This window comes from Melanerpes formicivorus, unplaced genomic scaffold (genome assembly GCF_026170545.1).
Source record: "Melanerpes formicivorus ecotype bairdi unplaced genomic scaffold, bMelFor1.0.p_v2 SCAF_29, whole genome shotgun sequence".
Taxonomy (NCBI): Eukaryota; Metazoa; Chordata; class Aves; order Piciformes; family Picidae; genus Melanerpes; species Melanerpes formicivorus.
Window position 1 is genome coordinate 8578684 of NW_027142381.1, and position 21853 is coordinate 8600536.

At 52.2% G+C, this 21853-nt stretch overlaps 1 protein-coding gene across 3 annotated transcripts in view; it reads right to left on the reverse strand.

Annotated features, from left to right (window-relative positions):
- Positions 1-2543: 2543 nt before the first annotated feature.
- The window catches only part of PAFAH1B1 (platelet activating factor acetylhydrolase 1b regulatory subunit 1), a 30875-nt gene continuing 11565 nt past the window's right edge, over positions 2544-21853 (reverse strand). For all 3 annotated transcript variants that reach the window (XM_068154889.1, XM_068154890.1, XM_068154891.1), the window contains exons 2-11: positions 16542-16752; positions 16108-16192; positions 13355-13429; positions 12175-12381; positions 10124-10292; positions 8442-8544; positions 7433-7661; positions 5402-5503; positions 4687-4843; positions 2544-2797 (exon numbers count right to left, since the gene is read on the reverse strand). In XM_068154889.1, coding sequence (XP_068010990.1) covers positions 2724-2797; positions 4687-4843; positions 5402-5503; positions 7433-7661; positions 8442-8544; positions 10124-10292; positions 12175-12381; positions 13355-13429; positions 16108-16192; positions 16542-16573 — 1233 coding nt within the window. In that variant the 5' untranslated portion in view covers positions 16574-16752 and the 3' untranslated portion in view covers positions 2544-2723. The remainder of the gene's footprint in view (positions 2798-4686; positions 4844-5401; positions 5504-7432; positions 7662-8441; positions 8545-10123; positions 10293-12174; positions 12382-13354; positions 13430-16107; positions 16193-16541; positions 16753-21853) is intronic.

Below are 21853 nucleotides of genomic sequence, written 5' to 3' on the forward strand. Positions count from 1 at the left end.
AGACTCGCTCTAAAGCCACAACAAATGCTGCACTCCTGGCTGGGAAGGCGGCGAAGGCTGCTGGGCAGGGCCCCCCCGGCACACTGCGGCACTGGAATGTCTGCCTGGGGGGGAGCCGAGCGGGCTCTCCTCGGTGGGGCAGCGCAGCTGAGGCAGAGGGGGCTTGCAGCCAGCCAGTGCCAGAGGGCAAGCGAGCGAGCAGCAGGGAGCCCCCGGCAGCCTCTCCTGCGGGCTCTGGGGCGACCCAAAGCGGGAGCCGAGGGAAGGCTGGGCGCGGAGCGGGCAGCTCGGCACCGCCCTGCCAGCCAGCCCCTGCCTGGGCTCCCGCCTTCGGTCTGACCAGGGCTTCAGCTTGGGATGCGTGCAGGACCGTCCCTGAGATCGCTCACTGCCGGCCCCGGCGCTGCCCAGCGCCTGCCACAGCAGCGCGGCACAGGGGCGCCCAGGAGAGGGGGAAAGGCAGGGGACAGCTTGCAGCCCAGAGGTACCTTTAGCCTTCAGCCATGTCTGGGAATTAGGCACAGGAGGGTGGGCCACTTGAGACTTAAGAAAGAGAGGGGCCAGGTCCTAGCAGGGGTTAAACAGCTGGGCTGCTCTCCAGGCGCGCTGAGGGCTGCTGGAGGATGCACTGCTCCTGCATCTGCAATCCTCAGAGAGGACCAAAAAGTAAAGCCCAAAACAAACAAACAGGACAAAAAACCCCAAAGCAGCAAAATTCTTCCAGTCCAAGCAGCTAAGAGACACAAAATCCCTTCCCCTGTGCTTGCTCCAGCTGCAGAAGCACACTGCAAAGCACTGGGAGCCTCCTCTAAACCCAGCTCACAACTCCTCCTCCTCCTCCCCCTGCCAGGAGCTGACCCCACACCCAGCTCCTCCGCAGGGAAGAGTGGATCCCTCCTGGGGGGGGCTGCAGGGGATCAGCCTCCCCCAGCCCTCACAGCAGTTCCATGTGCACAGCCTGCAGCCCTCCCTGTGCTGTGGCCAAGGAGTCTCACTTCTAAAAGAGGACAGTTTAAAAAGCCCTGGATTAAAGCAAGAGGTAAAACAAAGCACAAGGTCACCTGCTAAAACATCAGACTGAGGCCTTCTTCACCTGGGGCAGTTAAAAGGACCTGGTTAGCCTGGTCAGTACTTGTCAGCTCTGTTAGCCACAGTGGGAAGCTGCCACCAGACCCAAAATGCTGATTAAAACATTGACTTCTAATCCTTTCCTTTGCTTCAGCTCAAAAGATTGGACCTCAGGACCCTGCAAGTTAAAAGCTGCACTCTCCACCCAGGAGAACCCCCAGTGACAACCAGGCTGGGCTGCTGAGGGCTTTGGGTTCCAAGGCTCAGCCCCACAGCTGGGCCTGGCTTTGGTGGGGAGGTTTCTGCAGTCAGCTCTCTCACAACCTGATCCTCAGGGTGTTCCAAGCACTTCAGTGCTGTCCCTCAACCTATGCCTCACTACCAAGCCACAGGATGCTTTAATTCCACCTTGCCCAAGCACCACCTGGTTTGCAGAAGGCTTTCCAAGGAGGCACTGCAGAGGGCAAGAAACCTTTGCCTAGCCCAGCCCAGCCTCCTGGGCAAGCAGCTCGGGGGGGGGGAGGAAGTGGACTTTGACACTCTGGGGTCACAGGAACTGCACACTGCTGACCAACAAGAGAGCAAACAGCAAGCTGTACCACGGCAGCCACCTGGGGAGGCTCAGCTCTCCTGGGAACTGCACCACTAGGTCCTAGTGGGATGGACAACAACTCCTGGAAGTTTGTCTGGCATTAAAGAAATCACCAAAGAAGACAAAAAAGAGGAGGGGGGAAAAGAAAGGCAAACCAACCACCCCCCCCCCATTTAAACTGCAGTTTAACAGCACAGCTTAAGCACCGAGTGAGCCACACTCCCCACACCAGCTGCCACCCCTGCAGGGCCTGCTGCCTTCCTGCAGGTCTACAGTCAGTGAACATAAACACAGCAACAAACCCTGCCGTGGGAGGAGGCCAAAACGAGCGGGGGCTGCTGACCTGGCACAGGGAAACCACCAAACCCAACCCAGCAGGCAGGAAAAGCAAGAAGGGTTCGTGACAACTGTTGCAGAGTTTAATTCAGTTCCATTCATACACAGCAGGGTCAGAAGGCCTCTGAGGTGCAGCCTTCCCACCCAGCATCCCTCCCGGAGGTTTATTTCAGCACACTCCAGGGAGGTTACAGAGATGACAGCTTCTGCAAGAGCCCTCACACAGAACACTTGGTTGCTGTTTTGTCTGTTGTTGTTTTCCCCCCTCCCTCCCTCCCTCCCCCCAAAACGAGGTCACCCATCCAGGCACCGACAGACAGCAGAACAGAGGGAACCAAAGCAAAGCAAACCCCAAAGCACCAACGGAAAACAGGGAGAATCATCCGACATAGAACGACACTAATCACTTGAGTGCCCTACTCCAATTAGCCAACCTCTGCCTTCTCCAGGTCTGGTGTGACCAATGCCAGCCCCTTGCTCTTAAACCTATGGTACTTCTAGACAAATGTAAATTTACAGTATACAATTTGGATTCACCATGCATGAATACTTTGTGTGTAACATTTAATAAGCTCAATCTACATCCAGAATAATTTACATGAAAGGACAATATTTATTTAAACAGAGCTCAATGGGTAACCATGGTATCTGAGTGCATCCAGAGGGGACAAAAAGGGGAGGGGAGGGGGGGAGGGAGAGGAAGGGGAGGGGTTCAAATGTGAAGCAATCAACGGCACTCCCAGACTTTGACTGTTTGATCTACACTCCCAGTGACCACGTAGGGTGCCGTCTTGTGGAAATCTGCAGGGGAGAGAAAAGCTCAGGTTAAGGGGGGGGCCCAACACCTCCAGCCCCTGCCACTCGCACCCAAGGCCACTCCTACCTCCAAAACAACAACAAAATAACTCTCACGGCTCGCAGACTGCGTTCCAAAGCTCATCAGGGCTGCAGCTCTGAAGGCCCAGCTCAGAGAGTCACAGAAGGGGCAGGGTGGGAAGGGAGCTCAAGGCTCAGCCAGATCCAGCCCCCTGCCATGGGCAGGGACACCTCATCTATGCAGCCCTAAGTCTGACCTCAGTGTGTTTGGTCACATCCTTACTGCATCTTCTGCCTGAAAATCATGGAGTGGTCTGGGTTGGAAGGGGCCTCCAGAGGTCATCTAGACCAACCCCCTCTGCAGGAAGCACAGAAGCACAGCACTGGCAGGGCTGGAAGGGAGCTCAAGGCTCAGCCAGATCCACCCCCCTGCCATGGGCAGGGACACCTCACACCACAGCAGGTTGCTCACAGCCACCTCCAGCCTGGCTGCAAACACCTCCAGGCAGGAGGCTGCCACCACCTCCCTGGGCAGCCTGTGCCAGGCTCTCACCACCCTCATGGGAAACAACTTCCTAAGGTCTAATCTCAACCTCCTCTAGCTTGGATCCATCCCCTCAGTCCTACTGCTCCCTGACACCAGCTTTCTCCTTCAGATACTGAAGGCCACAAGAAGGTCTCCTCAGAGCCTTCTCTTCTCCAAACAAAGTTCTCTCATGCTGGAATTTTGTAAAGCTTGGGAAAAAAAATCTCCTTCTGGTTCAGCCATGAAGGAATTCCAGGGAAAAGAAACTGAGAGGAGCAGCAGAGAGGAGTCCAACAAGGCAAACTGGTAAAGCCCTCCAGTGCCACCAGAAGACAGAGCTTCATCTATTCATAGTATCAGCCAGGGTTGGAAGGAACCACAAGGATCATCTAGTTCCAACCCCCCTGCCATGGGCAGGCACACCCCACACTAGATCAGGCTGCCCAGAGCCTCAGCCAGCCTGGCCTTAAACACCCCCAGGGCTGGGGCCCAACCACCTCCCTGGACAACCCATTCCAGGGCTTCACCACTCTCATGGTGAAGAACTTCCTCCTCACCTCCAGCTTCATTCCATTCCCCCTAGTCCTATCTCCACCTGCTATCCTGAGCAGTCCCTCCCCACTGAAGGTAAGCAGCAGAAACTTGACTTCTTCCTGCTGCAGGCAGCACAGGCTGCAAGCCAGGACTCCCAACCTGGACTGCTTTTGTCTGCCCAGACCTAGCAATACCAGCCAGGAATGCCAAGCCCAGAGTGCTGAGGGGTTTCTTACTGGTTTGCTTTGTGCCTCTCTGCCTCCCCTTTATGTCTGAACCACAGAATGGCTCAGGTTGGAAGAGACCTTAAAGATCATCGACTCCAACCTCCCCAGCATGGGCAGGGACACCTCTCAACTCAGCTGCTCAAAGCCTCATCATCCAACCTGGCCTCCAACAGCCCCAGGGAGGAGGCAGCCACAGCCTCCCTGGGCAGCCTGGGTTCTTTGTTTTCCCCAGGCAGGTATTTACAAGAGGGCACTCTGCAATCCCTGCACACTGCAGGGGGAAGGCTCCAGCACACCCTGGCAGCTCACATCTCTAGGCAGCGCAGAGCTCCGGCAGCGTCCTCTGCTGGCCTGAAGCTCACCTAGCAGGCAGCTTCCCCAGCACCCAGCAGGGGCCTGCGTGGCCAGGGCAGAGCTCTGGGGGCCGCAGGGCGCGCGGCAGGCACTGCAGGGCGTGCAGCAGGCGCCGCAGGGCGCGCAGCAGGGGGCGCCACAGGGCACGGCAGGGCGCGCAGCGGGGGGCGCCACAGGGCACACAGCAGGGGGCGCCGCAGGGCACTGCAGGGGGCGCCACAGGTGCTACCTACCCAAAGAGGTAACAAAGTGTTCGTGCGCATTGAGGGTTTTCATGCACCGCTTGTTCTTGAAGTCCCAGACGCGGAGAGTCTTGTCGTCGGCACAGCTGAGGATGAACTTGCCCCCGGAGTGGAAGAGGACGCCACGTACCCAGTTATCATGGCCCACCTTGTGCACAGGGAGACAGCAGTCAGCAGGTGCTCCTCTCCCAGGGGCAGGGACCCCACCGCTACGGCCCCGGCCCAGGGAACCTCCCTGCCCGCCGGCACCGCGCCGCGCTCCCGCAGCCCTCCGACAGCACAGAGCTCATCTTCGGCTCCTGCCGCTGCACCTCCCTCAGCTCTGCCAGCTATGGCACGTCCTGTCCTTGGAGGCAAGCAGAGAGCAGCCCTCATGTGACCTGCAGAGCTCTGCTCCCCAGCCCCAGCTGGCAGAGCAGCTCCCAGCCCGCAGAGCACGGCGCCGTGCAGAAGGCAAGGCCGAGGTGGGGGAGCAGCGCTCCCGGAGACACAGAACTGCAGCACAGCTCCCCTGCAGTCAAACTGCATGTGAGATTCAGTGTGGTGCTCAACACCACCAAGACCTGAACTACAGCAGCCCCCAGAGCTGTGTATTGCCAGTGCTTGTCTCCTTTCTCTGGAGAACACACCCATGGCAGGACTCACTGCCTTCCAGCTGGGGTTAGACATGCAGCGGTGACCAGCAGAGCAACACCCATCAACTTACAAGTGTCATAAGGCACATGCCAGTGCTAATGTCCCACATCTTAATGGTCTTGTCTCTGGATCCAGACAGCAGAAAAGGCCCAGGCTTGCCACTCTTCTTAGTCTACAGAAAATTAGGTTGTAGGTTACAGCACATATAGGAGACAGGGGGAGAGAGGAGGGAGGAAGCAGATCCCTTCTGAGCACTGTTTCTTAGCAGCCACATTAGATGGTGTGACAGCTTCCAGCTCATGGACACAACCCATTTTGTTACTGATGCCAGGAGAAAGAAACACCCAAGAGAAGAGTTAATCTAGTAAGGAAATTACATCCTGCTGCTGCACCAAGCCCAAAGACTCTGAACCCACTCCTGCCTACTGCAAGTTGTCCTCTTTGCACAGTGGACATGGCTCAGGCAGAGTGGGACAGCTCAGGAGGGAGGGGGCAGGCAGAGCTGGCCATTCTCACTCTTCAGAGCAGGTAACAAAGCATGTTTAGGAATTTTCGACAAGCTCCTACTCCGAATTTGTTTCCACTCACTAAAGCATGAACACAGGCCTCGGCTCTCAGCCCCTGCGCTGCTTCAGCTGAGGCTGCTGGCTGCACGCCCAGCGCTGCGCTGCGCCCGGCTGGCCAGCAGAGGGCAGGGCAGGCGCTGCAGCAGCGCTGCCGGGGGAAGGGAACCTCTGGAACCTAATCACCTTCTAATTACGAGATTATAAGCATCCTTCAAGGAGCCAAGTAAAACTGGAGTGAAACCTGCGAAACCCATCGCTAAACACATCCCTGAGGGGCGTCTACTCTCCCCCTTGGGTATCTGGGTCCTCTGAGAGGCCGAGGGCAGGGCAGGAATGCCTGGGGTTGATCAGCCAGAAATGGGAGAGCATTTCTAGCCATTGCTTCTACACTGTCATCCTCAGGAGGGAATTTTGGCTGACCTTTAGTAAGCCTTTCTGGAAGCTTTAGTAACCAAACCAGAGAAGATGTATCTGTCGTCACCTGAGGGGGGATTTGTGTTGAAGAATGCTCTCTGGTTAACACCACACACTGGGACAAGGCAGTCAGAGCTTCCTCCCAGTGCAGTGCACCCAAGGCAGCTGCATTTCTGCATTCCTGACTCTCTGCTGCCCACAGCTTCCACCTGCTGAGCACCCTTATAACCCTCAACTTATGCCAGATCAGCTGCCTTCCACATCTCTCTGCTGAAACATGGGGAGGTGGTCTGCTCAGAAACAGAGCCTCTCTTCAAAGTTCCCCTGCAGCAGGGCAGGGCCCTGGTGTTCCCACACAGAAGAGCAGGGCTTCCATGAAGCCAAGACGGGGGTGAGCAGGACGCCTGGCAGATCTGCCAAGCACTTTGCTACCTCATGACAGCTGCTCCCCAGGGCAGTTAAGATTTGTGGATCAGTTTGAAATGCTGAAGCAAGAGGGGCTTTGAAAATCCAGAGTGTTTTTATTACTGCCCAGAATACAGGGCTTGCCAGGGGAAGCACTCAGGAACATGTTGCAGTTGTTGCTGAGATTTACTTAAGTCTTCATCTTGGGCTAGGTGCTCTGCAGGTGCAGTTGGAGATTTTGTTGATAGTTTTCTTGTTAGGATAGAATTAACCAGGTTGGAAGAGACCTTGGAGATCATCCAGTCCAACCTATCATCCAACACCACCTAATCAACTCAACCATGGCACCAAGCACCCCATCCAGGCTCTTCCTCAACACCTCCAGGGATGGGAACTCCACCACCTCCCTGGGCAGCACATCCCAGTGGCCAATCTCTCTTTCCATGAAGAGCTTCTTCCTGACCTCCAGCCTGAACCTCCCCTGGCACAGCTTGAGACTGTGTCCTCTTGTTCTGGTGCTGGTTAAATAATGACTCTACAAAGAGGCCTGCTGCTCAGTGGGTAGCCATGCTCCAGCTGTGCCATGGCTTTGAAGAAACCACTCTGCAAGAGAATCAAAACCAAGCAACCTCACAACCAACCCTCAGCTCCTCCTAGCAGCACCCAGCCACTCCTACACCGAGCGCGCACCGCCTGTGCCGATGTGGGGGCATTACCTCTGATCCTGTAGCTTCTGATATGGTGGAGTAGGAGCTCTCAGGAGCCCAGGAGATGCATTCTACCACGTGCTCGTGCTCCCGGAGCTCGGCTTTGCACTCCTTCGTGGCTACCACCCAGACGCGCACGGTCTGGTCGTTGGAGCAGCTGGCAATGAGGGTGCCGTCCTGGTTGGGCCGCACCATGCGCACCCATTCTCTGTGACCCGTGAAAGTCTTCACACAGTAACTGTGGGGAGAAGAGCAACAGCAGTGACCCAACCCAGCCTCCAGCGGGGCCACCAGGGATGCCTTTCAGGTGGGAGGATGCTTGAGCCGCCCTTAGAAGTCAGGAGAAAGCACACGAGGCCAGAAAACAGCGAGGCCAGAAAACAGCGAGGCCAGAAAACAGCGAGGCCAGAAAACAGCTCGGGGAGAGGAAGTTAACCTGAGGAAAGTGACAGCTGAGAACCAGCAAACCCCTGGGGAGGCAGCACACAGGAAGCTTGGAGAAAAACAAAGCAGCTGGCATGACAGCTGGCCTTAAATAGGTGTTTTAAGAAGCAGCAGAGATTTACAGGTCATCCAGAGGCTGATGATGAATGAAATGGTAAGACAAAAACCCCAACGACTACACCAACGCCCAGCAAGCCAACCCCACCCACAGCCCCCCAAACCCAACCCACAGGAGACACCTTGATGCCAAGAAAGGAAAGAGATCTCTCCCCTCTCATGCTCTAAGCTTCTGCTTCCCCACTGAGTTTATACTCCTGCCTGGTCCTGAGCTGCACTGCTCCGTGTTCTCGGCTCCCAGAGAGATAAAGCCGCTTTTAATTAGTCAGTGCTAAAGCCTGTGCTCACTGACTGCAGGCAGAACCCTGCCATGCATGCCTCTAAAGGGCACCATCATATCACACCTCAATTCAGCCAGTGTTTGCTGACATTCAAGCCTTCCCTGCCCCACTTCCTGCACCCAGTGCTTTATGCTGCCTTTGTTCAGGTGCCTGTCTTTTGCCAGAAGCGCACTTACCCTGTCTGGACTTCCCACATTTTGATAGTTTTATCCCTTGAGGCAGAAACTATGTGATCTCCATTAGGCATGATGGCTACTGAAGAAACATTATGATCATGACCTGAAAAACAAACCCAACAAAACAACAAATCAACCAACAAAGCCTTTCTGAAGCGGTCCTGCAAGAGTTTGTCGCACACAGAGCACGCAGGCCTGGCTATTCCTTTACCCTGGGCGAGCAGCTACAGCAGTGGTGCATGCTTTAGGGAATCATCTTTACATGCAAGCTTGAGGGTTTAGGAAATAATCATTTATATTTTTAGAACCCACAGAGGCCAGGCACTGAGCATCCTTTCAAATGTTCTCCAAGATGTTTTAAAGCCAAAGACTCAGCGCTGCCGGCGGCGCTCGCACGGCTGCGACGGGACAGACCGTAAGGGGATCAGCTCTGAGATCAGTTTGGAGTAGATGTCATTTCTCAACATCTTAAGAGGCATTAAACAGCTTCCTCTTTTCATCCGAGGATCTGATGTTCTCTTTTCCAAAAGGTTAGAGCCACTAAGTCCACTAACAAGTTGCCTTTTCTTCTTCTATTGGCAGCTACACCGCACCTCGCAAGCCAAGAGCTCCCACGGACAGCTTCCCCATCTTCACCTCCACTCCTTCCACCAAGAATTCAGAGCCCCCAGTGAACTCCAACCACAACAAAGCACTCACACCAGTGATCAGGGAGCTGAGGTGTCAGAGAGGACTGGTTTCAGTGCAAGCAGGGTGCTCTACAACTCCTCACTGAAAAGATCGTTTCTTTCTACTTGCGAGTGAGTTGCGGGGATGTCACCCAGGTGAAGGCAACTCACCCACACTCATCACCCTGCTGATGGAACTGCACACACTGCTTGTGTGTTCACACAGAGAGCTTGAAAGGCCAAGCAGCCCCTCCAGCACTGCTTCATTTGCTTGCTATCAGCCAGCTGCAGCCTCTGTGCTTCCTCTGCTACAGTGTTCTGTGATGTTTGAAGATGCACAGAAGTCAACAGCTTTCTGTTTTCTCTGGTGTGTGTCTTTTCATGAGCCTCAAACACTCTTTATTCCTACCCACCACTTCTACAAGAAGATATTAAAAAAGCAAGAGCAGCAGCAGTATAAAAATGCCTTTATATCAGGACTATAAAATCCTTGCTGTCAAGATCAGAGTCTCATAGTTGGGGGGGGGTTTACTTTCTCATTTTCTCCTTTGGCTTCTGAGCCTATGCAGAGGGCACATCCATCTGCCAGCAGAGATGGAGGCAGCAGACATGCTGCACACACAGCCCCTCTCCTGCTCACTGCAGCAGGCAGAGGGGTGAAGGAAGCCATTTTTCACTGCTTTGAAGGCTCAGTTTCACTGTCCACCAAGCATGTGATTTTTAGCACTCAAGCCCTCTAAGTGCCATTTCATTTCAGTATCATTAGGGGACGCTTCCCACAGCACCTTGCACAGCAGATCTGAGATGCTGCTTCATTCCACAGACACTAAACATGTACCTTACTCACAGAGCACTCACAGCCCCAAAGTGCCCCCCACACCCCCTTTTCTTTAGGGCAACCCTCTGGTTTACAAACCCTCTCCACATCAGCAGGTTTCCTGGATTAAAGTAAAATAATAGCAATAAAATCCCTTCACTTTGGAGCCCACTCCACCAATTCCCTTTGCACCTTACCATGCATAGTTCTGATGCACTCAAAGCCCTGGAAATCCCATAGCTTAATGGTCATATCAGCAGAACAGGAGGCCAATAGCTTGCCAGTGTGGTCAAAGGAAATATCTTGCACAGAGTCTGTGTGCCCCTTAAGGGTCCGCTCAAAGTCTCCTGTCTCATAATCCCACACCTGACAAGGGAACAGAGAAGCCGTTAGCAGCAGCCTATTACTCTTGGTATTCTCCAGCCTTGCATTTGCACTCTGCAGGCCAGTCTGGCACCTTATTCAATAATTAATTGAGCAAGAAGACAAAAGAGAGAGAGAGCCCTAAGGAGCCTAACAGCAGAGGAAAAACAAGCATTGTTTCTGTATGATTTTAGTCACTGGGAAAGGAACTGAACCCATGCACCCCGCGAGCTCTCTCTCGGCCGACGTAAAGCGTTGTACACACAGCAGGGCAGGAAGTGGATCTCAAAGTCTTGACACTCAACACCTTTAAAAGTAAAGATCCATTCAGGAAACCTCGGACAGAACAAATCCACTTTGTCAAGTGTGTTCCTCCACCCCTCTCTGTGCTGGCTCCCCAGCTCTGGCAGCACAGCCCCTCTCCAGCTGCCGGGGAGAGCAGCACCTTCAAGAGTCCCCATCCCCCCTCTCCCCCAAGCTTCCCTGTGGCTCCCTCCAGGATGGCCTTGTGCTTCAGAGCCAAGCTGCAAATACTCTGCATCCTAGGGAGCAGAATGCACTGGGCTAGGGATGACAGCCCCAACCACCCAGAGGAGCTGGAGATGCACACATTAGCAGATGACAGAATTTGTCAGAGATTAAATGTTTGCAGCTAATAACTGCGCTAGCACCGAGCCCCCGCTCTCACCTCCTAATTAACTCAGTCTTCTGTCATCTAACCACAAACAAAAGCCTTTGAAACAAAACAAGCTCCTACAGATTTTGTCTCTCCCAAGCACAGAATTAGACACTTCATTTACCACTGTATCCTAACCATCTAAACCCATTCCACCAGAGGAAGACTCCATCAGCCCAGCAGAATGCAGGAACTGGACATGCAGCAGTCAGAAATCAAGCTCCACAGCTTGACTTCCAAGAGCAAGGAAACTCATCCAGTGCATCCCTAAGAGGGAGCAAACCCAAGGCTAATTAGGCTCCTCTTAGAACATCTAACAAACAGAGCTGTCCCTGTCTGCCTGAAGACAGACACACAAGTCCTCTGTGTTCAAGCCTGCTGCAGAAACAAGAACAGGTTAAAGCCTTTCATGAACCAGCTCTGGCTGACACTTTTCATTGCCATCTTCCCCAGGAGGCAGCCACTGCCAGAACCTGCCTTTTCAAGCACACTGCTTACCACACTACTCAAGGTTTTTCAGAACAGCACTTCTCCAAAGAGTTTTCAACCCAGAACAGAACAATGAGAAGGATCCTTTAATCAGGGTAACTCCCTTGAGGCATTCAGACAACAACAAAATGCACAACCAGGTCTCCACTGGATGCCAAAATGAGAAACTATTTGCTCAGCACAACAAACCTCTTCATGCCACTGTACACTGTGATAAGGGCCTATGAAGACATTTAGTTCCAGGGACTTCAAGGGAAGCAGCATGTCCCATGCAGAACCAACAGGAAGAACTCTCCCTCTGTTCAGAATACAGCTGCACAGCCACCTCCACTCAGCTTTAAAAATCAACTCTTAGAACAGCTGAGGCAGCTGGCTGGCTTCCCTCACCTCACTGCTCATACACTACACCCTTCCTCCTCTGCCAAGCAGCCAAAGTGCATCCTTCCCCTACCAAGCCTTTATCTAGTTCTCCAGCCTCTAAATCCACATGAGCTTAATTACTCCTTCCTCAGGCCAAAGGGTAGTAAAATACTCTGGCAGATACCAAGGGGACCAGCACCAAGCTGAAATGCACAGCTCACACAGGGCATCAGCCCTGAGAGAAGTGTCCCTGCTGAGGCAGCGTCAAACAATCTTCCACCAGTGCAACACAGCTGGAAGCACCGATGTGAGCCATCACACATCCTCTGCCCAGCTGAGGGGTCTCTAGCAAGCACCTACCTTTATTGTGGCATCCTCTGAAGCAGAGACCATAACACTGAACACTGGATGGAAAATGACTCGAGTGACAGGGCTCCTGTGCCCACTCAGTGCATACTTCTCTGGGGGACGAGGAATCCACTCTTTAGGGTCTCGTTTCTGACCAAGAGGTCCACCTGATGTAAATTCTTCCTTGGCTTCATTCAGCTTTGATTCTAATTCCATTACCTATGGAATTTCAAAGGCAGACCACTCAATTTCTAGTGTTGTACAGCACCTAATTCACCTTCACTCATTCATAACCCAAATGGCAGCTGGCTCCCAAACTGACAGCACAGCAGGGACTGGACAGACCCAGGCTGCTCACCAATACTCCATCCTGTTGGTACTTCTGAAAGCCAAACCTAAATTCCTCATTTATAAACATGCATTCTTTCATAATGTAGCCATTAAACATTTATTCTTCTCCAGCTTCCCAAATATTTTGACAGGGGAGCTCTACAAACCCACACTCAGACACTGTACAAATGTTTGAGCTTCTCTTGTGAGAGAGGATTGAAGGTGGTTGGCAGAAGGAATGCCACTGCTGCAGGGGTTGCTTGTGCCCCTGAGCTGGCATCAGAGAGAAACTGAAGGTGTAGTTAAACACCTCCTACATTAACCTGCACAAAACACAGTCTTCATTGTCAGCACACTGGGGTTTATTTTGCTTTTCCCCTTTAATCCACTCCAGCTCCACCGAAGCATTACTAAAAAGAGTTCTGTACTGTGCACTTGCAGCAGCATCTCCTGCTCTAATGCACTGGAGTTAATGGTTTCTGCCCTTTAAGGTAATGGCCAAGGCACAGGTTGTTACCCACTTTCTAAGTCAGTCAAGCCTTCTGGAGACAGCTTCTCAACCCTTGCACACAAGTGCCTTAAGCCACCCCTTCCCTTTCCAGCTCTCAGCTGCACATGCCATCCACGAACTGCAGCCAGGGCACTTTCAGAAAGCAACCCAGAGGATGTTTCTGCCAGCACTGAGACAAAACATCTTCCACAACAGGGATTTCTCTATTTTCCCTACTCACTGCCCTCAAAATTAACCTTTGAGATGTCTTTTCTAAGCCCTGCAGGTGTCTGGCAAGGCCAACACGCCATGTTCTGCTCAGGGGTGGATGCCACCTCTTGATGCAGGTAAATCCATCAGATCTCTGCTTACCTTCTTTTGTAATCTTATAACAGATGTCCATTTCTTTTCCAGAAGTCCAGCATACTTCTTATCTAACTCTTCATTCTGAAGAGAAGAAGCACTTAAATTAATGAATACATTCTACTTCTACAGCCTGCTGAAGTATTTCTTCAAAGGCAAGACAAACACCTCATTTTGATAAAGCCCTCTTGACTCCAGGAGGAGGAATGCAGGAGAGGTTGCACACACCCCATCTCCCTTGAAAACTTCTGAGTGTTTGGGGTTGGATAACTTGGTTCTAGTTAACCTCACGACAGTGCAATATTTGGTGCTACCTTTCCATGACAAGCTCCAAGCTCTCTCCCCTACATCTTCAGTAGCTGCAGAGGAAGGCAGACTACACCTGCCCTACAGAACACCACCTCAGACACTGGAGAAATCAGCATGGACTTTGTACCTCTAATGAAACTTTGATGGAGAGTAATTCTCTTCTGCTAAGTATTTTTTTCTCCTTTGGGCTCTAAGGAATAACTAAGAAGCAACAATGAGCACCTGATGGTACTGCAAAAGCCAGGGGATTACTCCTCTTTTATCTGCCTCACGTCTATTAACAGAAGAAAGAGGGAGAAAAGCCACAGAAGGAAAGCAAACAGCAGATGCACAGGAGAGTCCTCAAATTCCTCTTTGCAGGGACAAAATGACAAATCTCATGCTAGAGTAATTCTCAGTCAGGTGGAGAGTAACAAAGGCAAGAGGAAAAGGACAATGTCATGGCTTGCTCCAGAGACACTGAGGACTGGCTACCTGGCTCAGAGAGCAGCTGCTAACCTGCTGCTTCAGGAGCAGTTGTAAAGGCTGGAGCTATCTGCAGGAGAGATCAGCACAGGAAATGCAATCCCTCTGTGCAGAGCTCTGCTTGAACCCTCCCAATTTATTGAAATCATTTCTGCCTTTAACTCTTTTCTTCTTCTTTGGTGATTTTAGTGTAGCCCCATCCAGTTCTTGCAAGAAAGGCATGTGGAACTTCCAGCAACTGCAGTTCCCCTTTCCCTCAGGAGCATCTAGCCTATTTAGATTGGCTCTCTAACCTTTGGGAAGAGAAGACTTAATTAGGTTGATAGATAAGGCAGATAAGGGACTGGCATTAGGATTTGCAATTACAGGGATGGCATTCCAATTTGTCATTTCTACTTATTTGTTAGATCCTGGAAGCAGATTGCAGGAATTAAGTCAAACTTGCCACAAGAACAAACCAAGCTTCCCAATACAGGAAAGGCAAGGATCTATCAAAAGCAGTTAACCCAAGTTTACTGCTGAATGCAGCTGCATCCAGGGGAAGGTGAGTTCAGATAACTCACACCCCTCCCGTGCTAAAGAGGGGCAAGGTTAAAGCCACACCGAGAATCACCTGCTCAAGGTAAATCAACAGAATCAACTCACAAGAAGCCACTGCTCTAAGCCATTGGCATCTGTATGGTCTAACAGAAGAGATGCTTAGCAGAGCTCATCAATTTCTATGAGCTACTTAGCTCTGCCCTCCTACTCTAGGGTGACCCAAGTGGTATGCAGGAGTCTGAGGCAGCAGCTTCAGCGCTGACCCGGCCCCAAAGCAGGCTTCCGGGGCTTGCTCTGTGTGATCCAGGAGAGGACAAAAGCAACCCTGTTCTGTCTTCCTGTTCCTTAAATATGACCAAGTGACGTCAGCCTGCAGAGCTGTGTGATCTTACACCATCTCAGATCTGGTTACAGGAGAAGAGCCTTCAGCTTTCTGCCCTGGGGTTGCAGAAGGTTTGTGCTGGTAAGCAGAATTCCATGATAAGAATAAGGCCAGTTAAGGAAATGAGTTACAGGGAGGGGAGGGGGAGAGGGACACAACAGCAGGAAACAGAAATTTCATGTGCTAAAATTAAACACATCCTTCTGAATATTGAGCCCAGAATAGTTCAGGTTGGAAAGGACCTCTAGACATCATTAAGTCCAAATTCCTTACTCAAAGGAAGGTCAGCTGGGAGCAGCCTGCCCGGGACTGGGACTGTGTCCTGCCAGGTTTTGGTATCTCCAGGGACAGACTCCCCAGGCTCTATGGGCAACTTACTGCAGCATTCAATTGCTCTCACAGTCAAAAACAAAGTTCTCTACTATGTTTAGATGCCATTTCCCATGTACTGGCTCTTGTCCTGTCACTAGCAGCACTGAGGAGAGCCCAGCCCTGCCATCTTCACACCCTCCCATCAGCAATTTATAAACAAGATCTCCATAAGCTTTCTCCTCTCCTGGCTGAACGGTGCCAGCTCTCAGCGTCTCCCCACACAGGATGCTCCAGGTATGGAGCTGCTGAGGGGAGGACAGTGCAGGGCCATGTCTTTGGGGCTGGGTGTTAGCATCATCTTCTATCACCTTCCTCCTATATTGCCTTTTGCTAGCTTTGTTCTCTAGCACTTTTCATGCAGGCCCTCTTAGGGCTTAGACCCCTAAAAGGTCACAGCAGGAGAAACTCAGCTTTGTGTAGCTGAGTAGCAGCTAGACACAAACCCAGAGAGATTTAAATGATGCCTGAATCATCAGCTGAAGAGAAGGTCAAGAGTTCTGCTCAGAAATCCCCAAATCATCCACTGATTGTTCCTTAATTTTCTGACCAGACCACAACCTGCAGGAGTTTATCACCTCCAGCTCTGAGCCAAACAGGCAGAGAACAGATAAGCATCTGCAGAAAGGCTGCAAATGACAGACAATTGCAGGCTCTTCACTTCAAATGCAGATGAAAGAGCCTGGTTGGAACTCACCACATCTAACTCGGCTTCCTTTTTAAAAACCGAATAGGCCTCTTCATAGCCATTAGAACGAAGGTAATCTGCTATTGCTCGATTTCTGCAAGGCAAACAACAGCATCTTCAGCCAGGGCTCTGACTGAGGCCAGAGGAGCTCAGTCACACCTTGGTTTTACAAACAAACAAGTTAAGACCGACATCTAAGGCTGCCACACAGCACACCACCCAGAACGAGCAGGTTTGTTACAAAGCCCAAGCAGATTTGAGATGGATGTCCTTGGGCAAACAGATTTTGCCCCAAGATGCCAAGAGCAGGATGCACTAATTGATCTGAACCCCAATGCATGGCACTTGAGCAGAGCCACCCTACAAATCCACCAGGGAAGGCAAGTGACTATTTAAGGCTCAATGAAAACATGACCCCAAAGTTCCAACTGCTGATGCCTTACAGTTCATCTCGTTGCCTTTGTGACAGCACCATTGTGGCTGGGATGTCAGCTTCACGTGATTCAGCAGCAGCTGCCTCCTCAAGAGCTAAAGGCTTAGGACCCCTGGATGCACAAGTTCAGTCTGCCAGAGTGGCTCAGATCACAAGGGTTTCTCCAGACGTGAAATCCAATAGGGAATCTGGAGGCATTCAGCACAGAAGGTTCAATCCATCTAGGAGGAAGAGAAAGAGACACCATTAGTTGCCTCCGAAGCAGCACCCAGGCCCTCTGGACCGACTTCTGCACCTTGCACCACCACTCTGGGCAGAACAAACTGACTGGAACTGCTAACTGCACTTTGATTTGGTTAGTCGGGGTTATGCCCCCTGCAGCACAGCCCCAGCCTGGACTGAGCAGTCTGCAGGGACTCACAGACTTCCTTTATTCCCTCTCTTCCCACCAGTTCTCCTTGATGAAAGGGGTGGCTGAAGGTGACACCTTCAGTCACGGCTTGGCTCCAGTCTGTAGGCAACTCCATCCTACCTTCTTGTGACAAAAGGAACGCAGGCCCACCCCAAACAGCCTACTTTTGGCACTCACTACCCCTGTCAAAAAGCTACCCCCAAACCCCTCTATCCTTATGCCAAATTTATCTCTGGGGATTTCTCACTTCAGACTAAACCCACAAGGTTCATTCAGTTACCTTCAGCACACCCCAGAGATCACCAACGCTCTCCTCTAGCTTTCAGCCTTTGGGGGAAGAGTTTAAGCAAAGAACATTCCAGAAGAGCTGTGGAGGGTGCCATGGCACTCCTCAGCCCATAACCAACAGCATCAAGGCACCCAGAGTCTGTCTCTGCAGCTCACTCCTGGCACTGCATTAGGCAGTTCACTGGGATCCACCCAAACAGCAGCTTCACAGACCAGGGCTATCATTCAGCACATGAACTTCTCAGGTAGATTGTCACTCAGGTCTGCTCAATGACCTTTTCTGTTCCAGTAACACTATCTGAAGAGGTTTCAAAGAGCCACATTCTAAAAGACAACACTTGCCTTCTCTTCTGTCCCCTCTTAGCATGGTTTACCTGCAGCTAAACTTTCACCTCTCTCATGCCTGGGAGTAGAGCACACTCTTAAACTCTATCAGAGAGGCACAGCCACCACTGGGCAGAGCTGCCACAAGTGACTTGAGCTGGGTTCAGGCAGCGACTTGATCACTGCACAGCTGACAATACAGAGCACACAGCTGAAACTTGAGGTGTTCAGGTCTGCCAGAGCTGTGCCTTTCAGAAATGACTCATTTCCCCCCCTCACTATTCAGTGTCTCCTTCAGTACATAGATGTTGGCATTCTTAGTGACCAACCTCCTTCCACAGGAGAGTTCTGATCTTTGTCAGGGCGACATCAGCAAGTCCCCTTCAGCAGCACTGCCTCTGGATTGCTGCACTGCAGGTGCTCTTTGTAGGCACCAGGAGAACTGCTGAAGGTGGCATTTCTTGCATACCTGACAGGAGTCTGTGTGTAACACATCATTTACTTAAGCTGTTTGGCAAGTCTGGCCAACCAGCTTCAGCCCTGAGATCAGCTCAACACAACACAAAGGCTGAGGAGTGAGCAGCTGGGTTTGGGACCTCCCTACCAGCTGCCTCAGCAAGCACATGTCCCCACAGCCTCTGCTCTCCTGCTCCTCCACTAGACAGCAGGAAGCTCCACCACCAAGGCTGACTGGCAAAGTTGGACAACCCTGTTGGTAGGGAGCTGGTTTTAAACAGAAGCCTTTCTTGAACAAGAATAAGAGTAAACACTAAGCGCCATGAATGGCTGCTTATCCATCACAGGGGATCAGGAGGTGCTTTGTAAACCCATCTAGGCTCTGCTGTCTCTTCAAAATAAGCTTAAAACTACAAGTTGCTTCTATCTGGCTCTGCTGGTGGCTCATCTGCATCAGACAGCACACTGCACTGCAAGTGTGGAGGACAGCAGCACTGAATAGGTGAGACATTACCCTGGGCTCCCCAGCTCAAGGACAGGGACTTGCTGGAGAGGGTACAGCAAAGGGCTGCAGAGGTGCTGAGGGGACTGGAACATCTCTCTTATGAGGACAGCCAGAGAACTGGGGGGGTTAGCCTGGAGAAGACTGAGGGGAAGATCTCAAACATTTCTAAACACTTAAAGGGTGGGTGTCAGCAGGATGGGAGCAGTCTAGTAGTGCCCAGGGACAGGGCAAGAGGCACAACCTGGCACAGAAGAAGTTCCATCTAAACATGAGGAGCAACTTCTTTACTTTGAAGGTGACAGAGCACTGGAGCAAGCTGCCAAGAGAGGTGGTGGAGTCTCCACCTCTGGAGACGTTCAAAACCCACCTGGATGTGTTCCTGTACGACCTTCTCTAGGTGAACCTGCCTTGGCAGGGAGTTGGAGTTGATCTCCAGAGGTCCCTACCATGCTGTGACTGTGAGGAGCCTGACCTCCTCACTAGCAGCTGTTGGGAACTGCATCCTTCCCCAGGGCAGAAGCAAACACTTCACTTACTCTTTCCCCACACCTCACTCCCTGCCAGGCAGAGAGACAACTGGTTAAGAGCAGCCCCAGCCTGTGGTCCCAGCCAGAGCCTGGCACTCAGCTGCAGGGCGCTGAGCCGCCCAGCCCCCGGCCCAGCCGCTCCGAAGGGCCCTCTAGAGGGCAATGCGGCCGCAGAGGAAAGCCCTGGAACAGCCTCCTGGCTGAGCCTCTGCGGCTGCGGGAGCATAGCAACGCTTTCTGTAGCCATAAACACTGGGGGAGGACACAGCGAGGCACTGCTCCACACACGGCAGCACCGGCCGAAGCACTGCACAGCTGAAGTGACAGATACAGGCGTCCAGAATCTGCCTGCAGCAGCACCACGGTAAAAAACCACAGCACTGAACCCAGAGGGTGGTTTGCTTATCATTAGCTACCACCAAGCAGAGACTGCTCTGCACGTCCAGCACTGGTGCAGGGACTGCAGGACAAATCACACCCCAGTGCTTTGTCAATGCTGCCACTGCCTCCAGGAGACCTGACCACAGCACTGCCTAAAAACAGCTGCAGCTCTGCTCACAAGCTGCTTCTGGACATGCCATCTAGGTAGGATGGCATTTCCCCCCTCAAATGGAAAGTAACCTCAAACTTCTCCTCTGTACCCCTACCACAGCAATGCCTGGCCTGCTCCATCACTCCAACTCAGAGCTGTTACTCAGAGCTAGAGACACACCACCAGCTCCAGGGCAAGGCAGCGATTTCTGCTATGAGCAAACTGTGGCAGACCCACAGGAAGTCACCCAGCAAGCAATCTGCAGCCTTTCACTTCCCTGACAAGTGTCTGTTCCAAGCACCCCCCTCAACCTCCTGGCTTGCCAACTACAGAGTCACCTGCACAGAATCATTTGGGGGGCAGCCTTGTTGACATACCCCCTTCAAAAGAGACAATGAAAACAACCAACAAACCCCAAACACACCCAAAACCCCCACCCAAGCCCAAGCGTCCACACCCCAGAAGCCCCAAAGGCCTCAATTTGCTCCTGTCCCTGTGCCACTTGTAGGAACAGCCAAGAATGGCTGAATGCTGTCCATCTGCATTGCCTTTTCCTTAGCTGGGGAAGGCTCTGTGACAGAACTCGGTGGAGCAAGACTAACCAGTCCTCCTCCATCACCTATCAAGGTCTGCAGCCACCACTGCCTCGCACACACCTGCAAACCTCAGCAATGAGAGGAAGGCAGTGCTCAAGAGAGCCCCTGGGGAGAGAAAGGAAACACAACCCCCCCCACCTGGTTGGTACATTTTGCCTGAAGTGCAGCACTGGGGATGCTGGCAGCTTCCTGCCAACAAGGTGGTGCCAAGGCAGAGCTGGATCCTTCCAGAAAGACAAGGTGGCTTGGATTCAGGGGTCCCTCAGCTCCACCACACAGCCTTTTGCTGGAGTCAGCTGGAGTCAGCTGCACTCCCAGCACCACTCAGGACTGCACTGAGGGCTCCTCTCCTCCTGCTGAAATCGCTCTGAGGCTCAGGATTCCGACCCGGCCTGCATTCAAAGCCGGTCCCACCCCGCCGGTGACTCATCTCATTCCTCCTGCAACTGGTTAGCATCGAGGCAGCTTCACAGCCCAAGTGGCCATCACAGATCTGATACTGTATAGGACCCACCCTCTTCCTGCGGTGACTCAGACATTCCAACCATTCACAAGACAGTTTCTTCTTCCTGACTTCAATAGCAAGTCCTCACACCAATGGCTATCAGTGGGGTTCAAGTGGTTCCAGGAGACTGGAGAGGTCTGCAACTCAGCAAGACAGACCTGCTAACCTGCAAGAGACACAGCTGGCACAACCAACCAGGCTCAGCTTCAGTTCACCGCTGAGACAGCGCTGCTCTGGGTATCCAAAGCACAAGAGAGTCTCCATGGGAGGAGGCAGGGGGAAAAGCAAATGATTTTCAGGCAAGAGATAGCTGGAACTCCCCTCAGTTCAGGATCTATCACACCAATGAGTGATAGGCCTTGGCCCACAGCTGCTCCTGTGAGGGTGCTCACACTCACTGCAGGACACACTGAAATAGTATTTTCCATAAGTATTCTCCAACTGTAATTGAGAAACAGATCAGGAAATGCAATGAACCCTTCAGCGTTTCAGTCTCACCCTGTCAGAACTACCTGCTCACTTACCCAAGGCAGCAGCAAGCAGGAGCAAAGTTCTGGGAATTAAACCTCCTACAACTGCCCATTCTGAGCACACTCAAACCCCAACCACACTCAGTCTGGAGAGTTCACTATGGAGTTGCTTAACAGAGCACACTGGGTGCCAAACAGGCCTAAAACTGGCTCTGAACACACACCTGGCTTTCTCTTTCGAGCTGGTGAGCAAACCCACACTGAGGTGAAGCAGAAGTTTCCAAACACTCCTAAAGGCAGAAGTGTCTAAAATCAAACCCTGCCTGCTCACTCCCTGTCTTACCTACTAAACCAGTGCTTAACCCTTGACTTATTGATGAGTGCTGTTCCTGCAGACAGCCACAGACAGCACAGCTCATGCCAACAGCCTAGAGCAGGGTGCAAGTCTTGGCACTTTCTGTTTCACCTCTCTTTCACCATTGTTATGGTTCTGTTTTCAACCACAGTAACTCCTTGCTAGAGCAGGACTGGGAAGAGTTTCTCTGCAGGTGGCAAGGGGTCCCAGCAGCTCTTTCAAAGCAACACACATTCTGCTGTGGCCAAACCAAAGCCATACACATGGAGGTCAAACAATCTATTAGCTACTGGTTATTAACTCCCAATCCAAACTGTCCCCTGGGGAAGATGCTGCCTTGGTCCCTGCAAGG